Below are 16,323 nucleotides of genomic sequence, written 5' to 3'. Positions count from 1 at the left end.
GTGCACATTTTCTTCTCAAGTTTCACAATTAACGGCTCTCAAATGCCATTGCTAGCTATCTGTAATCTGGCACACGCTTCGCTTGAAACTGACACTGGCATTATCGACTCAGTTTGAAAAGGCAGCACAATAGACAAAGCTGACTATACACGTTCCCTTCAGATATGTTGCTGAGTAACAACTACATCCATCCCTCTCCTCCCCTACCTGAGTCCCTGCCTGCTTTCTGCAGCATGTGTCTGTGGGACAGACCTTCCTCCCAGCCACACCGAGGCTGGCCAGGCAGCTGCTAATTCGTCAGGACCCAGGGCCACCTAGGTATTAATTATAATTTACACTTGTCCGTGATACATCTTTTTTAGAAATAACCCTTTCAAACTGTGTTCTTCAGGATGATTAGCTCACTGACTGACTAGGAAGAATGAGGGGTATAGAGCAACCAGATATATTACTAAAATTGTCTGATACTTGCCATCACAAGACCCCAGTTTTAGTTGAGTTAAAACTCTGATCAACATCAACCACTTCGGTGGCAATGTCTACGGCAGGTGCCCACCCATGAGCTGAACCTATCTGCAAACATCGATTCAGACATTTCTCTTTCTCTTCTCACTTGTTTTAGCTATAAAGACTAGCCATACCTGGGAAGAGGCCCAATAAAAATATACTTTTCTTTGGCCCACGCTAATAAGTTCTACCTACTTTTTCTTCAAAAGCTGTGGCACGGCTCTATTGTAGAATGTGTTTGGAAACTCGGAGGAGATGGACAAAATATGCTTTTTGCCATTAATTTATTCTTCTTGTCTGAGATAGAAATGTTTCAAAGCGTTAGTTGAGACTGGTATTTAATAAAAATATCATTAACAGGAATGTTATATGTTCAAAATTAGCCTCCAGAGGACAGGTTTCCTACAAAAGAATGTCATCAGAGCACAGGTAAACTTAGGGGAAGAGCACTCTCAAATCCGCTTTTTTAGTGTTAGGGGTTTTTTCATAATTGATAGAACAAAAATGTGGCAACTAATAATATTCTGGAGAAAAGATAAAGGTCTTAGATGCTCCAAAACCTTCTACTGAATATTCAACTCTCATGCTGGAAAGGGAAGGACATCAGCTTCACATGGTAATAGAAATTAACTTCCGATCAGATCATTCACAAAGTACCATTTTCAAATTTCCTTCAACAGTATGTTTTTAGTGCTGATCCTAAGAGGATCTTAGATAATAATTCATGTTTAAATGCAATTTGGAGATAACTATAACGCATCTAAGTATAATTTTTAATGAGGAAATGCACTCCAGGAAAAAAAATATCAAAGCCATAGGCCATATTCTTATGATATTTCAAATGGTACAGATAATGATCTAAAACAAAGAAACTAACAAAAGTATGAGAATTTCTTTTCCTTTCTGTCTATATATCTTCAGGTTCTGGAAACTACGTTGTAAAGTTCCCAAATACAATATGAGTAACTAGACTGTCTATATTCTAATCCAATTGGAAAGGAAGTGAATTAAAAATAAATCTGTAAGGGAAGACTTTTTATTATTTTTTTTTCTAGCCATAATTTGCAAATTTAAGATATTTCAGTATGATTAGTAAAAGAAGAAAGAAATTGGGGGTGCTTAAGCAAGTATCACAACCAAATAACTTGATGTTTACATCTTACTATTAAATATTTATTTTAGATAATTTAAAAAATGTGTTACTCTATCTACAGACCACAGTGGCTCCAAAGTAGTCATTGTATGTTGTTATAAGTAACAGGGAACCTTTCCCACGAAGAAAAAAAAAAAGGAAAATTATTTTTTTTAAAAACTAAAGCTCTTACACATGCTTATTATAAAGATTGATGCAGTGTCAAGAAACAACTTAATAAAATTTATATACCAGAAATAACATGATGATTACATAATTATTACATGAGAAATATTCAGTACCATGTAATTACCAGTTCGTGGTAAAATGTGGGTTTGGTTTACATATACCCTGTAGTCACTTTGCTTAACAGTAATAACGTAAATGAGACTCAGGACTATATTTTTTATATTCAGTGTAAATATTTAAAGATTAAATTGTTACTACCACATTTATGTTACGATCAGCATATGAATATTGTTGTTTTCTTACAAGAGCAAGAAAAACAAAACTGGAGAGGCAATATTTGTTTACTTTTCAAGGCATTTTGCAAAGATGGAAGTAGGTAGGTAGTAGCAATATTATACAACGGAGGAGTCCAAAGAACTTAGGCCATAGTTATAATACACACTGCAGAGCTCAATTTCTTTAGCGTATCAAAAAGATGACTAAAGGGGCAGTCTGATGGCAGTGCATAAGTATCTTTGCGGGGAGAATAAACTAAGTACTAAGTAGTTCTTTAATCTTGCTGAGAAAATTGTGACAAGTACTAGATAAATTTGAAAGAGAAATTAGGCAAAAACATTTAACTGCAAGGAAGATGATCCACTGGCACACATTAGATAGAAAAGAAGTGGTTTTTCTTCTACTGTTTGATGTCTTCATATCACTTCTGAAAGCTGCATTTTAGTAAAAGACGAGTGCTTTCTCAATATTAGGTAACTGTGAGTACTTCAACTGCCTGTGATATAAAAGAAGTCAGGGAAAAAGATCTTCAGGTCTTTAATACTCTAAAGCTACAAGATTAGCATAAGGCTTCTTAGCACCTCCTTATGTTCTACTCTTCATCCTTCTATGGCAACATGTTGACTAATTACTTTAATCTATTTTGCTAATTTAATTCCAGGTATTCTAAGACCCTGATATGGCTGCAACCTGTGATCTTCTTTTCTCCTGTAACTGACTTCGGTATCTTATGTCCCCAACTTCTCAGCTGGTAAGAGATTGCTTCAAGATGTTTGTGCTTTTTGGTTTGAAGCCATTTTATGCTGGAAAAACTCTTCCCTTTGTCATTTACAACCTAGGAAGATATATTAATTCTGACAAGTTCTCATCATCACTCATAAATTATTAAATTATATCTTTTCCCAACATGTCTTGCCTGTATATTCTTCATGTTCAATCCTGTTTACATGAACAACAGGAGGTGCCTTACTATCTCAGATGGATATACAAAATCTGCGGAAACCACTCCAGTGAGGACAGGATAGGCTCCTCTTCTCTGGGGATATGGTCTATACTGTACCTTGCAGAATGGTGACTGCTCTGAGCTGCCTGAGTATCTCTGCACAGAGCTATGGTGCACTCCACAGAGAAACCTCTTTGTTTCAGAAGAAATACAATATAACTAAATGACACCTATGTTATTCCGAAAAAACCTGAAGGATGCACAGCTTCCTTTGAGGAAAAAACCATACAATTTAAAGGCTTGGCTCTCTCATTTTGGTCCAGTGGAAACTGGAGCACATTCATTTCTACTGAAATCCATGCAAAACTTCTATAAATATAATAATGATCCTGTTGGGGCTCAAAATCTTGCTTCCCCTTTTCTGTTGCTCCCTTTCAGTTGCTGAGTTGAATGCTGCTTCCCAAGACTAAATTTAAGACATGTAAAATGCAGACAAGCAGGAGATAAGTTTAATAAAAACCATATGAAGGCAGAGAAAAGCATCCCATTGGAAGCTCCTCCAGAAGAACAAGGTAGGAAAAAGACAACGATGAAGCCTAAACTCTCAACAACAAAGTGGGTAAATGCCTTACAACAGAGCCCCCAGCTCTGTAACAGAGGGACAGCAGCATCTCCTTGGTATTTCCTTTTGCTCTGAGATGATACAGACAGCTAATTGAGAATCTCTTGACTTTGGTCGTTTGCTGGGAAGAGCATCATAACATTCTTTTATGACAGTTTGTGTTGGACAAATTTTCTCATGTTACTGGAAAAGAATAGTATGAACACACAGTCATTTCCACCTAGACCCAGGCTGATTTATGCTACTGTCTTCACAGTCTCAGGTTAAGTATTATACTGGTGCCCGCCAGCAGTGCAATACTTGACTGTCTGACTGTCAGCATTTCCATCATAAATTTCTGTTTTCAGAGGCTTATGACTTCGTTGTAAAATGTCGCTTGGGGGGTGAATCTTGCAAGGTCATTTTAAGTTACAAGACAGCAAACAAAATAAAAAAGTTAGAGGTTTCTAACTCTTTCTTTGCACTTTACCACTTAAAAGGACCTATAAAAGACTCCACTTTTCAGCTGTGTGGTACATGTATGCATGGTTTTATTAATATTAATATATCTATAGGGAGGATACTTAAATAGTACTTGAACGGTATTTTACTGTGGGATGATAAAATGCAATTTTTATTTCATTGATTTGGTGATATTGGTAAGTCCCTCCCAAGGTATATCCCAATGCCTCCTTGCTCCCTCTTCCATGTCCCAAGGAGTTCTTCAATTAAACTCACAGTACTTTGGGCTTGGATTATGAAAATTGCTCAGCCAAATTATCTGATGGCTCCTAACTTTCCTTGTGTCTCCCTCTTCACCTTCAAGGGCTTCATTCCATTTCATGTTATAGAGTCCAACTGATATTTGTCCTGGGATCCTGCCCCACCTGCCTCTCTCCGGAGTTTGCTGAAAGTGCAGCTCCATGCCTGACAATTTTTTTAGGGATATACTGAGTCTACCTAAATTTGGTCCAGGTTGCAACATCAGATGGAAGTGTGAAATTTCTCAAAGATACATTCTACCACAGACCTCCCCAGCACCCTGCAATGATGATGTGCGCTCCTTCCAGGAAGCCTTTCAATGGAAATTTATCACCACAGGCATTGGAATATTTTACAGATATCACACAAAGTCTTTGGGACATGATTGGGATTTCCAGTTTCACCTGAGATATCCAATTATAAAGCAATTTCTTGAGTAAGATGTAGGATGTGACAGATCATTCTTTCAACTGAAAGTAGGAATGATCCTCATAATATCTAAGCCTGCACTACCGTCCCAGATGATGGATTTCTTCAAGCTAAATTTTTAGCACCTTTTCAACTGCCTTCAATTAAACCCTTGAATAAGGAAGAACAAAGCATTTCCCCTCTTCATAAATGCATCCTTAAACTGCCTGGACGTTCTTTATCCCCTGATGCTGATGACACTTCTCTGCCTCCTTTCATTTAGCAAAAGAGCACTGCTGCTTTGGTGCCTCTATGATTGTTTTATTTCTTTATCTTCTCCCACCTTACCATCCGGAACTCACCCTTTATGGGCCTGTGGAAAGCCAGGTCTTCCAGCACATACAGTTATGTCTTCGTAAGTGACAACACATCTTCAGGATGAAGTTAAATATTTCCCTCTGTGCTCTCAGCGCCTTTTCCTATCCAGTAATTCCAGTCTTCCTCAAAGACCTTCTCACTTACTACCTCTGATCTGCTTTTTACTCACACAACCAACAGCATTGCAAAACTGAAATCATAAGAGATCAGCTTTAGAATTATATCTCAAAAAAAGTCTTCAAATGCGGCTTCTGTGGCTTTTTTTCCTTTGCTTTTTTTTTTTTTTTGAGGATGAAGGACTATGCTTTTGTTCTAAGCTCTGAGGAATCTACTTACCCTTTTTAAATGAAAGTTCAGGTGCTGAAGTCATTAGATGACTCCCAGCAACAGGGATTTAAAACAAACACCTACAATCCTAAATCTTGTGATGAAATCCTGTGTGAGGGCAACACTGCATCATTACCTCTTTCAACATGCAATCTTACAACAGACTGAACTCAAAGCTTCTCATCTGCACCGCCTCCTTTTTCCAATTCCTTACTTCTAGTAAGCATTTCTTCCCCCTCCTCCTCTCCTAATTTTTCTTTCTGCTCTGTGATAGGCTGTGTTTAGTCCCAGCTTCTGCTTGCCAGTGTCAGCAGAAACCCACACTGCCAAACAACAACAGCAACACGAGCCCTGTAGAATGCCAGCTCCCATGGAGAGCCTGGAGCCAGGTAGCACGACTTTGAAGTACAAAACACAGGCCAGGGGCAAGGCAGAGGTGGTTGTCCAGAAGTTACAGCAATTCCCTTTCAACTGGATGGACTTCTGTGGAGCCACAGTCGGAGTCTGAAGTTTCCCTTCTCTGGCCCCTTTCTCATAACTCTCTTCCCCAAAATCTCCCCTGGGGCATACCTAGGCACAGTTGGATTCAAGCCACAGTGAAATGCTCTGGAAAGTTTCAAGAAAATCCGTTCAGTTGCTTTTGAGGGATGCAAAAGAGAGGAAATGCTTTCACAGCTTAAAAAAGAGAGCTAGCTTTGTACACACATACTTTGAAGGAGGTTGAACTCTAACATGGCCAGACATTAGTCAGATAATTTTGATCCAAGAACATTTGAAGTTACCCAGGTTATAAATGATTAAGTAGCCACCTGCAGTACTATAAAACTGCTAATCACACCCATTTAAGAGAAAAATCTGACAATAGCTGTCTACTGTAAGTCTTTACTTCTGATTGCTCTCTGAATATACTTATTTTGAGATTGAATATTCACATAATTGGGCAGAATCAAAAAGTGATTTTTAATCATCATAGAGCTTAATTAACAACTTTCAAACATTTCAAAATTGCATCATTTTAGTGTATGCAAAGTTAACTTTTTCTCCTGTGCTTCTGCGGCTCAGTTAAGAGCTAGGCTAAGCAGCATGGCACATTCCACAAGCAGGCAAGATATACTCTGATAAAAGGCCCCAGGTCAGAATGTGTAATAGCCAGGATCACCACATGGGTTGCTGTCTGAACTTCTGAAATCTTATCTGGACTGAAATATAGCTGCCATCCCCTACCTGTACCGCATTTATACCCACTCAGCCTCTGCTCACACTGTAGTGTACTCACACTAGAACAAAACATTCACAAGTACAAGCAAAGCTAAACAAATTAAGCTATTTGGATTGACATGCAGGAAAAGATACCAAATAGCACTTTATTGCAAAAAGAAGGTCAGGTGGTCATGTAATTAAATTCTGTATTGATAATTCCGCAAAGACAAGAGTCAGTATTCAACTACAGTTCTAAATTCCTGGATTAACTCTGGCCTCATTCAAGTCAATGGGAGATCGGCTGTACACTTTGATGTAGCCAAGGTTTTACCCCTCTGTTGTTTGCATGGTGAAATACACAAACCTCATGTTAGATCACTAAAGGTTTCTTGAAATATGTTAATCAAATACGTTTCCACAAACAAAGTCAATTTTTTAAAATGCAAGTTTATCTGTGAGTTTCACTAATCTTTATTTAGTGAGCTAGAAAAATTCATGTTGTTATCTGCAAGAACGCGTAAGGAACAGCTGCCTTTCAGCATAAATGTTTTGCCTTTTTCCATTTGAATTCAGACAATATTATCTTAACATTCTTCGCACATGATGATCTTTCACATCAAGGACAAAGGTAACACTACAATGTCACTTATCTTGCAAGCTACCTTTTTATCATACAGTACCCCAATTCACTCAGTGGTGTTATGACACTAACAGAAGTGCCATGATATACCAAGATATGGTGTATTTCAAAGACATTCACAAGATGACTAAGTCATTTTGCCTCCTCTACAAAGCACAATGTTATGAATATTCTGTAGAAACAATGATCTGGGATTTTTTTCCTTTTCTTTTGAAGCAGAAGACTGATTTACAGCACAATTGCAAATTTGTCTTCTTATTTGCTTTTTCAATACCTTTCTATATATAGCTCTCTATTCCTTGGCTTTTCAAAAGAAACTATTTGATTTAAGAATGTTTCAAGCTGAAGAGAATCTACGTAAATATTCTCTGAGACTAAACATGGAAACTTGTCTATCTGTACTGACAGTGAAGTACATGGTAATAATATGTTGCCCATTCTGTCTAAAGTATCTGACTACTCCAACAGGGCTTGTTATATGCAAATATTTCTTCTCAAGTTCTTCTCACAGGCCTGAGTTCCCTGCAGCTTTCAAGGAAGCCATGACTCTTCAGTTATAGTTCCTCCCCTTTGCTCTTCCAACTGCTAAATTTACTTTTCCCTGTTGCAAAATCTTTGCTAAACATTTAAACAGTTTCTTCACCAAGTGTGTGCTTTTGGCTGTAGGACATTTGTTATTATCCAAGCTTGATAATCCATGGATAGCTCACTATTCCTAGCCATTTTTATTTACATATACATACACACAATGAACTATTTTTTAGAGCAGTGAAATGGACATCCTTCTGCAAGGTGCTGCTCTGCATTTTCCATAGCTATAAGGCTTCAGAGTTATGGAACAGACAGCATTTGCAAAGGACCAAAGCCAAAAAATGTGCATGAATCAGAAAAGAGTAAAGGATTCACCTGGCAAAGCCGACTCCTCTGCTGACTCCATTAGCATCTCTTAATATTCTGGTGGAAATGACATGTCCAAAGGGTTTCAGCATATTCTCCAGTTCCTGCTCATCCATGGAAACGGGTAAATTTGAGATGTATAGATTTGTGGGATCTTGCTCTTGTTGCTATGACAAAATAAGAGAAATATCCTCAGTTAGGCTTAGCACAATAGAATAGCTTATGGCTCATACAACAAGGGCTACTCAAAATAGGACCAAGCCAAGAATTTATAGCTGCATTAGAAGCAAAGCTGGGCAATCTGTTCATGACGGCAACATATTTGCCAAATTTCTGCAAACTCTCATGCATGTGCTTAATTCTGTGCATGACTGCTCTTACTGAACTCAGTGACACTACTCATTTATAGAAAATTACTCTCATGCACAAGTGTTCTCGGGTTTGTGTCCTAATTTAGCAAACAGATTGTGAAGAAAACATGATTTCCACAAATGTGCTCACTGTTAACATAAATATAGAAAGAAAACTCAACACATGTTTTAAGCAGATGTGCTTTCCAGTCTGCAGACTTCCCATTCAACCTGTTCATCATGAGCAAGGTTGGTTGAAAACACAGAACACTTTCCATAGTATCATTTCCTTTTTTTCTCCTCACCAGAAATGTCTTGGTTGATAATGTGCAACAAGACCTAACTGGGTGGGGGGGGAGGTTCTGCTGTTCTATCTAAGGTCGTGGTGAGACAGATCACATGTTTATTCTCAGACTGAATTAAAATATCTTATAAAATTAAAGCCTGTAGTATGAATAATTGAGAAAACAAATCTGAAGACAGCTTTCTCATTCTATTTCAGATTTTCAGGCTAAACTTCCATTTTGGCAACCATTCCAACTTCTATTCTTGCTTGCTAAACTACTGCAAAGAAACATGAAAGAGGCAGAGATGCCATATGTAAAATAAGTGTATTAAAGCAGTAAATAAAAACCTTGTCTACAGACAACCAGGTCTTGACTACATTAAATCAATTTAGTTAAGCCCTTGCAAATTTTCATGGCTCTGGTTCCATTTTCATTGATATGAGCTTTACATAATATCTGATCACCTGTCAGTAGAAGCCTGATTTGGATCAAACATGCCTACATAATTTTACCTAATGCTTAATAACCAAAAATATGATACAATCTTTATGCTGTGCAGTAAGCCAGACAATACCTTACCTGACAAAGTCTTCTGAGACAGATTTTTGGATTCTTTTTCATTACACATTTTAATGGGCAGAATTAATTTGTACTTATTCAACACTGAGATTTATATGACAAGAGCATTAGCTTTTTTTTTTTTTTTCCTACGAGGTGTCCTAAAACCAGATTAATAATGTTGCAGCAGTACCACTACCCTACACTGAAGAAATTACACACAGTCCTGCAGCCATCTGCCCTGGTTTAACTAAACTAGTTTCAAATTACACTGTATTAAAATCAGTGCAGATGTGTCTTGTCAAACACAAAGAACCACACATCCTATTTCTAGAAGGTGTATGAAGACAGGACAGAACCAAGATGTCTGCTCTATTACTGCCTTGCACATTCAAGGCCTCGAAAATGGAAGCAGAAGTCGTTTTTAGCTGTGATTCACACACTCCATCTTTGCAGGGACAAGAATGACTAAGCAAAGTCTAGCATAGCTAAATACCAGACTCACAAGCCAAAGAGAGTTTTCAGCTTCCCTTACCCCAGACTCCAGGGAAATTTTAGCCCTTTTGGATGAGAAGAAAAGCTGCAAATGGATACCCCAAAGGGTCCAAAATCAGGAGGCGTGTAATACTGTTTTACTGCATAATTTGGATTCTGACCTAAGAGCTGTGAACACTTGCCTTTGGACATACTGCTTAATGCTCATTGCATTCTAGCTTTGCATCTCCAGACCCATTACCCCACTAAACAACACATTACCATGCAGGTTGAATTCACCACTATTTTACTAAACAAAAATAAAAGAACAAAGTAGGTACATTTTCAAGCTGCTGTCTGTAAAAACATACACAGTTCTTACCACACCTCACAGTAAGGGGCAGAGAGAGGAAAGCCACACACATACACGAACAAACTTACTGCAAATTGAACTGAAGTTACAAACCCCAAATCTAGAAAAACTTTCTTTCTCTTTCCAGTCATCTTTCCCTGCACCATCCTCCTTTGTCTCACTTCAGTTTACATTTATACAGATCCGAAAGCTAGTTCCTCTCCAATAACCAAAAGATATTAGTGAGGGGTCAAAACTGGTACATTATTGACAATGCAAGGAAAATCATGCAAACAGTCCTGGAGGGAAGGTGGGCAAGAAAAGAGAGGAATATGAGCTTCAGATCACACTTTTAGCTTTGGGAAAAACAAACAAAACCTCAAAACATTCTCTTTCTCCTTTATTTTTTTTCCACATTTTTCCCCTTTTCTGTGTGCAAACCATTTAAGTTTTATTGCTTGTTACTTTTTTTTGTTTGTTTTTCACCCACACAAGCCACAGAAAAAAAAGGAAAGATATAGGAGTTAGGAAGCATCTTCATTGATACTAAGTACTTTGAAAATGTGAGCAATGGATGCAGTTAAAGCAGAGACGTTATAGAAACAAATCTAAGTAGAAACATTTGCAATTTCAATAGGCATAGTTTTTCAGAAATAATCACATTGTTATGCAAACTTCTACCCACTGATTGGTTAAGGACTCTGATTAATCAACCAATCAGTGCTCAGGGACTGACATGCCTTGCCAATACTTAGAAAAAATATGCAGATGAGATCCCCATAGCCAAAGGACAGACTAATAAGAAAAAAGCGGAGTTATGCATCAGTAACTGCACGACAGCCTTTGCTTTCACTGAAGCAATTCAGTCCCACCGAATATTAAAATGAGAATTTCTCTTTTGACTACTCAGTTTTCAAGCTGGGGCAAACAAATAAAATAAATAAGAACTGCCGCCAACGTGTCTCACTTCTGGAGTAGGAACACATAAGCCTTTTAACTGTGTTAGAGATTAAATGCCGTTGTTTTAAATATCCGTGGAAAGTTTAGCTACACTCTGAGGATGAATGAAAGACTAGCAGGCCATAGTTACTCTCTCACAAGGATTTACCAAGCCTATCTTTTATCAACATGATAAAGAAGAGCTGCAAGCAGAGAGAGACAGATGAGACCACTCATGCTACCTCCACAACACAACAGTGTTTTCTAAGAAAGGAAAAAATTCCACATTATTTTTCCTTACTATACAAATATAACATTTAGAGAAATACCCTTTTCTCTTACAGAGAAATAACACCCCACAGAAGACATATCTCACACCACAAACTGAAATAAGATGAAATACCTTCCCAGCAACAAAGCCTGGAGCTGATCAGGCTTTATGGGAGCGGCGTGGAGCCCGGCTGCCCTGCCAGAGCCCACAGGCACCTACCCTCACAAGCCCAGCTCCCCCTTCCCAACCTCTGACACCGGGGCTCTTTGTGATTTGATTCAGTTGTGCAGAGATCCCCTCTGCAGCGTGGAGGTGCTGACACATGCTCCTTGTTTTGCCCGAGCCTTTTCATCTCAGATTCCCCAAGCTCCTGTGTGACATACTCGCTTCCTTGGCCCAGTGTAACTGCTGAGCTTTTCAGTGTCAAAGGCAGATGTCCTACTGTTCAAAATGTGTCTATTTGTTGACAAGATGAGCCTAACCAGAACCTTAAGTCCAAGCACCCGGTAGACTATTAGCCTTTCATAATCCTAACTAGTTGACAGTCAGGTTGATGCCTTCAGTGAAGGATCACATCCCAAGGTTACATGACTGGTGGTGACCGTGGCATCTGGATCCACACAGTGTGGCGCAGGCTCCCTCTTGATCATTTAATTCTTTCTGTGGCTTTTCACTAGGCATTAAAAAATGCTACTTCCCACCTTGAGATGCTAAAATCCCATTTATTATTGTGTCCAGTTCCAAACTGGACTGACTGACCAGTCATCAATGAGAGAGCTGAAAGTCATTTGTGTGATACTCACAGTCACTTCAGAACTGTGTTACCCTCTTAGGCCCCCAATATTTTGGACAGGAACAGAAGGGGTGGGGTGGCATAAAGCCACATGCTTCCCACAGACACCTCCAACAGCACCGTGCCTCAGATGCCCCATAGCTGCCAACTTAAGAGCCACCTCATCAGGGCCACCGGCCAAGCAGAGCCCCTGCTGCTGCCTGGGCTTTGCAGTTTCTGTCCTGCTTTCCCCTCCAGACCACACCAGAGACACCAAGCAGCAGGGGAACTACACATCTGTTGACACAGTCTTCCCAGAGCACAGCGGCCTCTCAGGTTTAATCCCCCAGGTGTGAGAAGGGCCACCCCAGGGGGACCAGGGCTGGCCGCCACAGCCGGCTGCTGCCCCAGGGGCTCAGAGGAGGAGTGGGCTGTGGGGAGCGGTGGAGGGTTTGCCGCAGTGCCTTTCCCAGACCCCTTGTGCCAAATGCAGCTAATTAACGGGGTACAAGAGCAAGCCAAGTTGCTGCTTCTCGAAGGGAGCAGGAAGGCAGCTGTGGAACCTGCTGTGTGTACCAGCTGCAAAAGCATCATGCTCAAGGCATGCAAACTTGCAAGCACAGTCTCAAGGCACTGCCAAAAGCCTGCTTCTGGCTGTCCTTGTTGAAGTTCATTTTACCCAAGATCTTCCATTTGACAGCCCAAAGAGGATCACATTTTCCAAGTACAGCTTACACTTGCACTGCAGCCCCAGAGAAACAGGGGTGAACTCATCCAGTCAGCCCCAACCCTCTGAAATCCTGACATAGCCTCACACCCTAGACTGAGCTCATTCTGGGGTCCTGGTGTGGGCTGGTCTGCGTGGGTACACGGCATGCCACAGAATGGGCCAACAACAAAAGAAAGAAATTAAGCCAATTGAAGCTACTCTCCAGACCAGTGCACGGCTTTTTGCAACTCCCACCCCAGCCTGCTTCACCATTGTGGTAGCCTAAATACCTCAGTTGCTCTGGCCTGCGGGCTCCAGGGGCATTAGCTGCATGTATATGTTGCAGTTAGGCCATTTTGGCTGGGGGGGGTGTACATGATAGACACTCCCAGACTGGTCAAAACCACAGCTAGGAAGGTTTAAAATTGTGAATACTGCAAACTAACAGTAGGTCAAAACCAAGTTTTTGATTAGCTCAGAGCATTTTCAGCATTCAGCAGCAGGCGTCCTGCTGCAAGGCTCTGGAGTTCAGCAGTCAGGAGCAGCCAGAAATTTTGTCACTGCCTTTTAGCAAGAACTGGGCCAGTCACTCAGCTCCCAAGGCCTGTGCCAAGGAGGCAAAAGAAGTTTATAATGTAGAGGATTTGAAACACAGTACACCAACAGCATCTGAAACGGATAAAATCCAGCGGAGGGCGTGCTGCAACTCAAAGTTTGCTGTTTGCTTTGCTGGACCCTCCCAGCCACTTTAGAAAGAAAGGACAACTCTCAGATGGGATTTTCCCTCCCATCTTGAGATAATCTTTGGAAGCAACGCATAAAAAGCTGAAAGAACAATTCCTCCTGTGCAAGAAGAGGCTGAGCCTCTTTATGTAGTACATTTAGTAATGCATTCTTTAAAGACACATGTGTAGGGAGGGGTGGGCAGTTTTTGGATACGTTATTTTTTCCCAAAAGGAACTCAGACTTCCTGTAACTCAGTAGGGCTGGAAACCAAGTGTGTTTGGTTTATCTGGGAACCCTGTGTACCAATTCTTTTTATTCAACCTAAATTATTTTTCCATAGAGCAGCTTGTTCATGGAAGCTAAGCGCTGATTATTAGTTCAAACGTTTCCTTTTTCCATCTTCCAATCTTATTCTGGGAATATAACTTTGTATGTGGATGGATGAGATTCTGAACTCCTCTTTTTAAAGATATAATCAATATTTGTATTAATAGATCATATACTTTTCTGGTCTTTAATAAATTGAGACTTCATCATATTAACATTGACACAGATCAATATTACAGCTCACCTTTAGAAGCATGGTCCTGTCTTTCTGAACATTTTAGACAAAGGTTCAAATCACCCTCAATTAGTATTTTCCCAAAATTAGTTCATCTCTACCTAATGGCCATCTTCAGGCTATGTATGTAACTTCTTCTCTCCTTTAAAGATCTAGGTTGAACTTCTGACTCCCCTCAACATAAAAATAGTTATGCTTTTTATGGAAAAAGCCATTTATGTGGAACCACTTATATGAAAACAGTTAATTTATATGGAAACACTTAAATGCCATTTCATAAATTTTCCAGTGTTTCCTCTGTATTTTGAAAACTGTAGTTGTACCATAGCATCAGTCTCATCTTCCGTTTATTAGATTACTTCTAAACTGGATTCTCTACAAGTCACTGAGCTTAAATGAAATTTAGAGGAAGCATGTAATACTTTGAGTAGATTCACATTCAATATCTCTTCCTGTTGTTTTATTATTTAATATTTACTTTTTAAGTACTGCAGATCATGAGATCTTTCCAGGACATCTGAAATAGACATTCATTTGAAAGCAGATTTGATACGCATTTGATTGGATTCACACACCAAAAACCTGAATTAAAAGATTTTTTCCCCAGTTTTCTATTGTTTCTCCATTTATTCCTGCTGCTTTTTCACATTAATGTGGCATATTTTTGCACATATGTAAAAGATACCTGGTTTTCAGACATAGTAAGCTACTGAATTTATAATTCAGGTGTTTAACTTCAGATCTAATACCTAATGTCTGCAAGTAACATTTGGAAAGGTTCTCTCTTCACTGACCTATATCCAAGCACGGCAGGATGCTCCTAACTTTGTTATCATAGTTAGATAGGATGAATATGGACTGGTGGTGTGAAAGTTGAAAGAAAGTCACCCCAAACTCCACCACCTCCTGGGATCAGAGAAGCGATGGCACGAAACCCTTTTTCTCCTTCTTAGTGGGGCTGTGAGGGAGGGGTTCTGTGCAGTGGTTGGGGACTGGGATCTTGCCCGCATATGCCCGTGCAGTGCCTTTCGAATCAATGAAGGTACACTGATTTGAATTAAGTGAGAGTAGTCCTGCTTTCGAAGATTTTTCACATTACTGTCTCTTTTATAAAAAGAAGGAATAAACAAACTAACAAACCCACATGAATCATTTGCTATAGCAGTGGTCCAGACCATATAGCCTTTCAGAATTGTTAATGACATATTTTGAGCCATCACTGCAGTAACATGAGGTGAACAGAATGAATCAAGTGCAGCTGCCAGGGTTCCCTTTGACTTTTTACTGGCCTATTTGCTTCCCTTTATGTGGGCACGTTTTTAACAATGTAGACAGCTAAATCAATGGCCAGTTAACTATTGATCCTTGACTGGTTTTATTCTCTTGTTGAGCAGCACACCAAAAGGCTTACAAGAGTGTAAAAAAAGCCTAAACTTTACATGGATTTTATTAGTGCACTAAGTACCAATAATCCAATACAGTAGAAGGAAACTGGCAAAAGCGATGCTGGCTGCCTTGTCAAGAGTCCTCCCAAAGCTCTTTGCAGCAGGCACTGCCGGAAGCACTAGCTATCTCCTCAACCAAGACTGTGTCTAAACACTGAAGTTTTCGTAGGGCAAGTACTGAAGAGCAGAGGACATTGGGGTATTCAAAGCAGCTTGTTTTGTCTTAGATACCTTCAAAAGAATCTGTGTGTTGTTTCACGGCCTTCGAAAGGCTCCAATATGTAAAGATTTAACATCCCGAGATGTTAAATCTCTCTTTCATCCTGATACATCTACTTCACGGTAGTCACTGTGCCTTTTTAGACTGAGTGTTGACTACATGTTTCATAAATTATCTTTCTTCCCTACCCAACCCTATCCAACTTTTATATTACGATGGTTCAAAATTTATTAGCAACGTGTTTTTTCCACAGCGCTGGAGCAGATTCAGCCTCAGCATAATCATGCAACTATTGTACTGCAATAATTAAGCCAAATCCATCAAACATTATAAATATACCTAAAACTAAACCCGTAGCACGCACTTTCTTTATAAGCTTGATTGTCAACAAGTCATGT

The 16,323-nt window shown here is 39.6% G+C and overlaps 1 protein-coding gene across 8 annotated transcripts in view; it reads right to left on the bottom strand.

The window, feature by feature from the left end:
* RBMS3 (RNA binding motif single stranded interacting protein 3) overlaps window positions 1-16,323 on the bottom strand; it is a 712,154-nt gene that overhangs the window by 146,523 nt on the left and 549,308 nt on the right. For all 8 annotated transcript variants that reach the window (XM_074839167.1, XM_074839161.1, XM_074839176.1 and 5 more), the window contains one exon: window positions 8,270-8,427. In XM_074839167.1, coding sequence (XP_074695268.1) covers window positions 8,270-8,427 — 158 coding nt within the window. The remainder of the gene's footprint in view (window positions 1-8,269; window positions 8,428-16,323) is intronic.

This window comes from Strix aluco, chromosome 1 (assembly GCF_031877795.1).
Source record: "Strix aluco isolate bStrAlu1 chromosome 1, bStrAlu1.hap1, whole genome shotgun sequence".
Taxonomy (NCBI): Eukaryota; Metazoa; Chordata; class Aves; order Strigiformes; family Strigidae; genus Strix; species Strix aluco.
Note: the sequence above shows the minus strand (reverse complement) of the source record. Positions and strands in the feature narration are given on the sequence as shown.